Source organism: Aplysia californica, unplaced genomic scaffold (assembly GCF_000002075.1).
Source record: "Aplysia californica isolate F4 #8 unplaced genomic scaffold, AplCal3.0 scaffold00358, whole genome shotgun sequence".
In the NCBI taxonomy this organism is placed as follows: Eukaryota; Metazoa; Mollusca; class Gastropoda; order Aplysiida; family Aplysiidae; genus Aplysia; species Aplysia californica.
The window spans coordinates 466,759-476,582 of record NW_004797628.1 but is presented as its reverse complement, the minus strand read 5'-3'; the positions used below and the strand labels follow the sequence as shown (position 1 = coordinate 476,582).

Sequence of the window (9,824 nt, the reverse complement as noted above, 5' to 3'; positions counted from 1 at the left end):
GAATGATCCAAAGTGTGTCAATGGGTACCTAAAACAATTTACAGCCATCCAGTACAAACTGAAACTTGACTTGTTACTGAATAAATCTGAATTTAATGGTGAAGACTAGCTTCCTAAACCTGCTAGCCCAGAGGGGCCCAATTGACGTGCAGAAATTGGAAATGTACGCACATCACCGACCTGTGCTATAGGACCGTAGCCGTAAATGTGTCAGGATGCAACAAAAAAAATACTATACTGTAAGTGTAATTGTAGAGTCCACTGGACTGGTGCTGCAACTGCAAGGAGTACAAGTACGAGGACTCACTGTGTGTGTGTGTGTGTTTGGTCCTTGGTCGTCCATCTTGCCGGAGCTGTCAGTCTGCTGAGAGAAGGGGAGGGGGAGGTGAGATATCTCATAGCGATGCATGGTGGTGCGCAGTGCTGTGAGGGAGACACGCAGCGCCCATAGCTTAGTGGTTAGGCTACTTGACCCACAAGTTCGCGGGTTCGCGAGCCTCACGAATTTCTTTTGGCTCGGTCCTGTCGGAGATGGACTTACTTATTTGGTTACTTGGTTGGAGAATGGGCATCATTGCAGGCGGCACAATGCCATAGCTGCCCCTCCCTCTTCTCCAGGATCCATGAAAGGGTCTGCCTGCTGACCGTGCCAGTTAACAGCTGGTGGATATTCTTCTGGCTTTTCCTCGCAGGTTGCTGGTTCAGGACCCTGTCGTTGATGGTGACTGTAAGCATCTCTGCTTTCACCACGTGATTGTTCTGCGAGCACCATAGCACACAGGCCTTGTCGGGGGTGGAGTTTGCCTTTGTGGTTTGCACACAATTGTCCAATTCGATTCCGCTCCTGTTGCACCGCGCTAGCTGTTTCTTGTCGGTCCTTACACTATCTGTATACAAGGACATCATCCGCAAAGCTTAGCACACGCCTTGGGCCTTCCAGTTGTCCAGAAGTGATTCCAACTGTGTATATGTTGAATAACACTGGTGAGAGTGATGATCCCTTTGGCAACCCCGGTGAGATGCTTCTGGTGTCAGATGTCCAGTTTCCCAGCCGCATTGCAACTCTCCTCTTCAGCAATGCCTCACCTACCCATATCACGATCTGGGAGCTAATCTTCAGGTTGATCATTGTTCTCAAAAGGACATCGTACTCAACCCTGTTGTAAGCATCCTCGAGGTCAAGCGCTGCTATCAGTCTCCTCGCCTCTTTCAAACCCATCATAAACATCTGATGCAAGGACGGCGGCATTCATCCACGTTTCCTTCCCCCTTCTGTAGCTACCCTGAGTCGCTGGAAGTGCCTCTTCCTTTTCTAGCTCCTTTGCGATCGAGTACCCGACCTCCTTTTCTAAAAGCTTGCTCATGCAGATTTTGAATCGTGTTTACTATATAAGCAGCTATCTTACTCTGGTCCTTGTCAGGCTTGGGGAGAGGCACTATATGGCTGTCCAGCCAGTCATCTGGTATCTTTCTTTTCCATAGACTCCTGTTGGGGATTTCTGTGAGGTTCCTGATGCTGTCCTCGTCAAGGTTTTTCATGTGAGAGAACCGAACACCATCTGGACCCGAGGCGGTATTGGGAGAGCGCTTGATTGTTCTCTTAACGTCATCGTGACTGAGGGTGTAGTTGAAGATTCATTAACCTACCGCTGGCGTATAACACAGAGAAGCCTTTTTCGTTCCACTTCGTTTCCCTGGTCTGTCTGCTGAATATATCGGGCAGACAGCACCTCACCTTTCTCCTTGTCTGACCACACCCACACGTCTTCCTCCCGTTGGAAGTCTGGTAGACCATTGGCCGGCCTCTTTTTCACCATTGATCTGTACAGCTGCCAGAATCTGTTGAGTGCCTTATCATCTGCCACCTCTTGGCCAAAAATTTCATAAATGGCTTTCTTAGCCTCTTTCACCACGACCGTGAATAGTTCTGAAGCGTCCTTCTCTGCTCTTTTCAGGTTTGGGTTCTCTCGGTTATGTTGGTATGCTTGTAACGCCTTCCTTTTTGCTCTCCACAATTTGTCCAGCTCATCATTCCTCCTTGGCGGCTGGGTGATCTCCACTTGCTTTATCCTCCTGACTGGGATTGCCTTTGCCCCTGACCTCATACGCGAATGCCTTTGTCTTCTTGGCGGTTTTGGTGGATTTCCTACGCCTGACAAGCACTGTGCACGGCAAGTGGTCGCTTCCATGATATCCAAGGACTCGCCATGTATAATATGTGGCAGTTTGTAGAGAGATCGGTGCACGAGGGAGTGGCTGGGGCAATTCAACCACAAACCCACAAGGAGTTGCTCTTGAGAACGCCCTAGACTTCTGCTACTTAGCATGCCTCAACGATGGAAACATTACAAGATTGGCACAACGAGCAGGTGACCCTGATGGAGATGGACGCTAAACTCAGAGGTCTTACCTCTTAAGTATTCTAATAGTGTTGATAGGGACGAAAACATATATAATATCGTTTCACCGTTTTTTAAAGGGGACATGCAGTGCTATGAGTGGGGAACCCTACCTCCGATATAACGAGCGCGAAATTCCCCTTTCCAAGTCCATAGTGACACCTCCCTCCTCAAACAACAATGTATCCCCACCCCAAATCTGCTGTGTGCTGCTGCTGCTGCTGCTGCTGCTGCTGCTGCTCTCTCTCTCTCTCTCTCTCTCTCTCTCCTGGTGTATGAGTTTGTGTGTAGTCCTGGCGGTGCCACTGACTGAAGTGTCTGTAGGCCATTCCTAAAGGGGGGATATATTTCTCGTTCTTATGCACCGTAGAATTGTAAATGGGCTGATTCAACAATCTCATGCCCATAACTGTGCTTGAATTACAAAATGGAACTGCTGCTTTTTTCCCCCTAATCCTTACTATCGTCATTCCCTTTACTTCTTATGTATGTTTGTCACACTCTTGTGACCCGCTACTTCCGGGGTGCCTTGAAAGTCTAAACAGACTTTGTGCTGTTGAAGCTGGAGTGGTGAGCAGAGTAAGCCCGATTCCCTGTAAAGACTTCTCTGTTGACATCCACCCCTTGGCGCTCATACGACCTTATGCAGTTGCGAGCGCAACCTCTACTAAAAAATAAAAAAGAAAGAAAGGAGCAGTCGTTTGTTGTTGAATTTATTGCTTTTGGTTGGTTCACGTCAAACCAGCAAAGGGCATTGATTTTTCTGCTCCTTTGCTACTTTGCAACCACTGGCACAGGTAGATATTAAGCAGCATACGTAGGGAGCCAAGTTTTTGTCTTAGTCCCCATCTTCACATAAAAAAGAAATGGTGGTAGCTGGCCTTGTAACTAACTTTTTAAGTTTGATATCGTTCTCCTTTGTTGGTGTGGTAGAGGGCCTATATAGATAGATTATTTTGACTTGTTGCAGAATGAAAACTTAATGGTTTCAGTTTCAACGATTCTCTTGCAACAAATGAAAACATTGCATCACATTAATTGCTGCATATGTCACTCAGAAAACGATGCAACTTTCGCAACGATTTCATCTTACTAAAATAAATTTGCAGCCTTTGGTAGGCTATGCTATGGCTACATGCAAGTTACTTTAAAGACAGAATGAAATAAATCTGTACTGGGAAAGCGTCCGCTCCTTTCCACTTTCCAAGAGTGAAAAATCGGTTAGCTGAAACCTGTTGATAATAAGCACCATTAAATGGAATAATTTGCTTGTATTGTGTTTGTCTTCTTCTAGTCTCATTGGCTAAGACTAAGACTGCAGTGTAGTATACACAGCATTAATGTATAATAATAATAATAAATGTATAACAGTACTTTGAAAAAGTTGTTGGCCCCAAGTTGAGACGCACTGTAAAAATTAAATATTGATAATTTAATTTTTTTTTAAACTCCTGCGTGTTGCAGAGTTGCAGCCCTTTCTAGTTTCTAATACTGCTGCAACTGCAAGCAAGTAGCCTCTAAGTTGAAGGAAGAATAAACATGCCGGAGCGCAGCAGACCGACCCATCGATTATAACGAGTGCAAAAGTTGAATAAATGGATACACAATAAGTCTCGTATATTAAAAGTGTGGTAAGTCTTTATCTGTGGATGGATACAGGAACATTCCGAGGGGAAGCACTCAACTGGTGTTTAGTTGTTGCAAATATATATATTTCTTTGGTTTATGGACCGATTTTGTCTTTGAAAAAGTAGTGAAAGTGAAGCATTGAATTTATTTAGATTAAGATAGCCTACATATCTAGACTACTTCTAGATCTAGATTATTGATCTTTGGGCGCTTTTTCGGTAGTTCCCACCCCGCATTTGTTATTCGCCGGTTTTGGCCCCAAGAGTAGGGGGGTTTCAGGGGGGCTTGCCCCCTTAACCTAACAAAAACAAGGTGGGGGGTTTCAGGGGGGCATGCCCCCCTGAATTTTACCACAATTTAATGTTTTGCAGTTGTTAGGTTTGACATCTTAGCTTGCCGCGAATCAAACGTATATAGATCTAGATGTAGGTCAGGCTCTATCAAATAAGGGGGGTGGGAACTAGAAATCTACCGAAAAAGCGCCGATCTTTGTACCTACGTTGTTTTTATAGGAGGTTAGTACAGTGGATCTTGGATTCAGATCAACAAGCTCGGATTTACGAGAACTTGGATTCAACGAGATGAGATAGATCTAGATCTAGATTATAGATCTAATCTAGATCTCTAGATCTAGATTCTAGATTTAGAATTAGAATCTAGAATCTAGATATCTAGATCTAGATCTAGATCTAGATCCCCGTTTTTTTTCTTCTTTTTTTTAAATCTATAAAAATAACCCGGATTCAACAAGGTCGCTTCCAGGGTGAATAGCCCCCGCAGACGTGGCTTCGCTCATTTTTCTCCCAGAACTAACTTTATCTATTCCCGGAAACCATCCATTGCACCTGCATAGTGAACCATTATTCACTTAGCCGACTGCATGCGACCAATCCGCGGCCTTTTTTCATACCAACACATGCGTTGTTGGCACGCGCACGTGTGTACTGTGGCGTGTGTCGAGGTCGGATGGGCGGCCTGCACACGTGTGGCTGTGTGTACGTGTCGGGGAAGGGGGGGGGGCACTAGCGTCCGGGCGTTGTAAGTCGCAGAGTTACAAACACGTCTTAGTCTTTTTCCCCTCGGCAACTAATCATACAATGATAAGCTAGTCTTGACGTAGATCTTTGTAATGAATTGTGCGCTGGTCTATAGAATCAAAAGTTGCGGTATGCTAGGCTCTACACAGCAACACAGACGTGTGCATTTGAACGAATCAGTCTTTTTTTTTTTTACACAGCTCATAACATGCAGGCATTTCTGGCTCTACTTGTGACTTCTCTTTATACATTACTTGCTCAGTGCCTGTAATTATCTACCCAAAACCTCGTGTTTGCTATAACGAACACTCGGATTCAACGAGATTTTAGGTCTGGCCCGGCGACCTCATTGAATCCGAGTTCCACTGTAGTACCCATCTTTAAGAAAGCTGTGTTATTGTGCTATGTTAGGGGTGCGTACTGTTCCCCAGCACTGAACTGTTAGGGACGCGTACGCTTCCCCAGCACTGGACTGTGGCACGCGTACGGTATGCTTCAACTACCTTTCCACAGCTCTACGGAATTATTGACCCGTATTTGTTACATCGATGTCACAGTGGTATCAAAGATTCTCTACTACGAAGATGTTTCAGTTGCCCAAGCCACTCTTGAGTTGAAATTGAAAGCGTACAATGTTGTCTGCAGGCAGAGAGAGAGAGAGACAGACAGAGAGAGAAGGGGAGGGGGGGGAGAAAGAGAAAAAGAAAGAGGGAGGGGGAGAGAGAGACGGGGGGGGGGGGAGAAAAAGAGAGGGAGAGAGAGAAGGGGGAAGAAAGAGAGAGAGAGAGACAGAGAGAGAGAGGGGGGGAGAGAAAAAGAAAGAGGAAGAGAGAGAGAGAGAATGGGGGGAGGGAGAAGGGGGTAGAAAGAGGGAGAGAGACTGAGAGAAAGGGAGGGGGAGAGAAAAAAAAAGAGGGAGAGGGAGGGGGGAGGAAAGAGAAAAAGAAAGAGAGAGAGAGGGGGGGAGAGAAAGAGAGGTATTTGTTATAATTATAATTTAAGAATTGTAATTGATTCAGGTCCTGTCATTTTCTCTCTTCGTCGGTTCACAGACTGACCCGGTGCAATACAGTCATTATTGTACACATTACACCACACAGATGACCAGTTCCATCTTCCAAATGCCACCTTCTGTGTCCCATCTTCTGTGTCCCATCTCTCACCTTTTGTTTCCCATGTAGGCTACCGTATCTAATTTTCCATACTCTAATTCTCACATCCCGTCTTTAATTCTGCAAGCGCTCTTCGTTTTCCTTCATCTCATGGGATGGAACACTTGAAGCAGGCCAAAATATATATAATATAATATAGATCTGTATACATCACTGTCGTCAATGTCCAAATCAAATGTGCTGTTTTCAATGGTCTGGATCTGAAATTATCATCCATATTTTCACTAGTTGCAATCTCTTTGTACCTTCCCAAACACACTGGTGAAATGAATCGGGGTTCGGGGAGCGCCAGATGACCTTGACTTTGAAATAAACATGCCCCTAACAATTCAGTGTTAGGCAGGCGTACTGGTGCCTAACAACTTTCTTCTTGATTATGGTCAATACATTTGGAATCAAGGAAGATGTAGATCTTGTAAGGCAGGTATGTATGAAGTAGACCAAGTAGAGGGTAAGATTTATATATAAGAAGAAGGGGGCGGTGATTTTCTTGGAGTTGGACGGCAGGGGAATTCGGTTAAAAGGGATTAACTTAAAAGAAGGCATTCTGATTTCTAAACCACCACTGGTATGCTATGGTTTTGGGTGGCCGTATTATTTTGTTATAAATTTTACTCATGGACCCTTCTCTCATGCTCATTTTCTATTTTAAAGCACTTTTCTTGTTCATAATTTTTATCTGCTTTCACAAATTTTGACTTCTTATCCACTGCAGATTATTAGTTTGTAACATGTAAATATGTTTTTATACAAACTATGTTACATTAGGCCCAACTTCATACAGTAGAACTCAAATTCAACGAGGTAGCCGGGCCTGGCCTAAAATCTCGTTGAATCCGAGTGTTCGTTATAGCAAACATGATGTTTTGTGTAGATAAGTACAGGCACTGAGCAAGTGTATAAAGAGAAGTCACAAGTAGTGCCTGAAATGCCTGCATATTATGAGCTGTGCAAAAAAAAAAAAGAAGACTGATTCGTTCAAATGCACACGCCTGCGTCATCTCGATTGTTTACCAAAAAGTTGTGTTGCTGTGAAGAGCCTAGCATATGGCAACTTTTGATTCCATAGACCAGCGCACAATTCATTACATAGATCTACGTCAAGACTAGGCTAGCTTATCATTGTAATAATGATAAGTTGCCTAGAGAAAAAAAAAGACTGTGACGTGTTTGTATCTGCGTCGTTCATCACTCGGACCCCCCCCCTCCCTCCCTGACACGCACACAAAGCCACACGTGTGCAGGCCGCCCATCCGACCCCGACACACACTAGAGTAGACACGTGCGCGTGCCAAAAACGCATTTGTTGGTATGAAAAAAGGCCGCTGGTTGGTCGCATGCAATTGGCTAAGTGTATAATGAATAATGGTTCACAATGCAGGTGCAATGGATGGTTTCCGGGAATAGATAAAGTTCGTTGTGGGAGAAAAAAGAGCGAAGCCACGTCTGCGGGGGCTGTTCACCCTGGAAGCGACCTTGTTGAATCCGAGCTCGCTGATTTAAGTGCTCGTTGAATCCGTGTTATTTTTATTGATTTTAAAGAAGAAAAAAAACGTGGAATCCGAGTTCTCGTTGAATCCGAGCTCGTTGAAACTGAGTTCCACTGTAGTAATACTATATTCTACTTGCTTTTAGCAAATATTATATAGGTTCCCCTGACTTTAAAAAACAAATCTGGGGTCCCCCCCTCCTGTTTCGCCATAATTTGAAGTTTTGCGATTAGCTTTGAAATTTTCTTGGAAACAATTGATTTGGGAGGGTTTTACTTTTGAAGAATAACATTTTTCCATCACTCTCAGGTTTCGAACTTGGGACCTATTGAATGAGAGACAAACTCCGTACCTCTAGATAATGAGAGTACCTCTTCAGCTTTAGTTTCTTCCACTCGTGTACCTGTCAAAACCTTACTAAATGAAAATTAACAAAATGCCCTCTTACATTAGTTAGGGAGTGGTAACTAATACTCGCAACAGTTTTTAATATATATATAGTGCTACAGGTAAGTGAATAATTTGATAAAGGATTACTTGTATAGTATAACGTTTTATGGGCCTGAGACCTAAGTCTGACCATGTGTAGCAAACCAAGGCAAGTGAGATTGAAGGGTTGAAGAGTCCATCTGAATATCTTAACTTTTACCCTTTTATCACCCTTTTATCACTCAAAACTGTATTCCAGCGTGCATGACAATTTTCACGATTGCTAGTTTCGTTTTGAAGCTAAAACGAATATGACACCTCTAATCTTTGGCCTGATTGTGTTGCAAATGCTGTATAACTCTTACTAAAAAGAAGTACATTGATTCTGAAGTGTTAGTCATATTGAATAACCATTTCCTACTGTTTTTGCACTGATCAGCTTGGGTCTCTCGTTTGTGATGTTACTTACTTTGCAAAGTTTAGTGTGAATAATATTGGTTGAAATAGTTATAAATGTTCTGAATTATCAAATGTATTTTCCCCTTATTTTTCTTTCAGAGATGCGGATTCGAAACGTACCAGTGCTCAGGCTTTTTCTTGGGTTTGATAAACGGAAACAGAGACGCATCACAGTTTTGATAGGGGCTTTTTTGTTCCTTGTCTCATTACATTTTATTTTAAAGTGGGATGCAAGTAATCATGAAAGCAACTTTGCAAATTTGGACATTGACATTCCTGAGAACTTTGTGCCAGTGCGAGTGACTGAAAGGGAACCACTACCGGTGAGTGGCTCTAGTAAAATACCAAAGATAATTCACCAGACATGGAAGGATGTTGATGTTCCCATCCAGTTTTCTGACTGGATTAAATCTTGGCTGTCTCTTCATCCAGACTGGGAGTACTGGCTATGGACTGACTCTGATGCGGAGCAGCTCATTGCTGAGAAGTATCCATCCTTCTTGGAGATATTCAAAGGTTACACACAACCAATTAGAAAAGCTGATGCCCTTCGCTACTTTGTTTTGTATGAGTATGGAGGACTTTATGTTGATATGGACATGGAAGCGCTAACACCAATCGACCCATTGACTCAGAAGTATTCTTGTTTCATTGGACAGGAACCATACGAGCATCCTATTTTGGATACTAATTTTGAAAAGCTGTTAATTAATGCTTTGATTGGTTGCCGGAAGGGTCATCCCTTCATGAAAATGTTGATTGACTCATTACCAGCCTATTCCATCATGTGGAATTATTTAGACAGTACAGGTCCTCATTTTGTGACCTCAGTGTTCCGACAATATGAAGCCAATGTCCCAATGCTTGAAGACGATGATGGCTTTGTTTATGTCACTCCGTCAGAATACTTTTATCCATTTATTGATCCTGACAAATTGAAGTACATGTTTTCTCTTTGCAGTGATCACCAAAAACTAACAACTTTGCAGTTGAAGGCTTGTAGAAACTTGAAATTTAAATACCTACCTGAAAACTCGATTGATTTGAAAGAGATAGCATTTACTAATCATCACTGGTACCATACTTACTTAAGAAAAATGTTTTCTACAGCTGACAGATATGTGTCCATATATTTATTAATTCCAAGGGTGAAAACTTACAACTTGCACAAACCTTGATTGTAGTAGTAATTATAGAGTTCACACTCTC

General features: G+C 43.1%; 2 protein-coding genes across 2 annotated transcripts; one reads left to right on the top strand and one right to left on the bottom strand.

Annotated features, from left to right (window-relative positions):
• Positions 1-883: 883 nt before the first annotated feature.
• LOC106012380 lies at positions 884-1,249 on the bottom strand. The gene has a single exon (XM_013085221.1). It carries the CDS (start codon positions 1,247-1,249, stop codon positions 884-886), a length of 366 nt encoding a protein of 121 aa, XP_012940675.1.
• A 2,574-nt stretch (positions 1,250-3,823) lies between these two features.
• On the top strand, positions 3,824-9,824 carry LOC101849070 (inositol phosphoceramide mannosyltransferase 2-like). The gene is made up of 2 exons (XM_005103096.3): positions 3,824-4,030; positions 8,715-9,824. Exon 2 carries the CDS (start codon positions 8,717-8,719, stop codon positions 9,791-9,793), a length of 1,077 nt encoding a protein of 358 aa, XP_005103153.1. The 5' UTR covers positions 3,824-4,030; positions 8,715-8,716; the 3' UTR covers positions 9,794-9,824.

What these genes read in the sequence shown, in the direction of transcription:
- LOC106012380 (XM_013085221.1), bottom strand. Translation starts at nt 1,249, where the DNA reads ATGCCGCCGTCCTTGCATCAGATGTTTATGATGGGTTTGAAAGAGGCG.
- LOC101849070 (XM_005103096.3), top strand. Translation starts at nt 8,717, where the DNA reads ATGCGGATTCGAAACGTACCAGTGCTCAGGCTTTTTCTTGGGTTTGAT.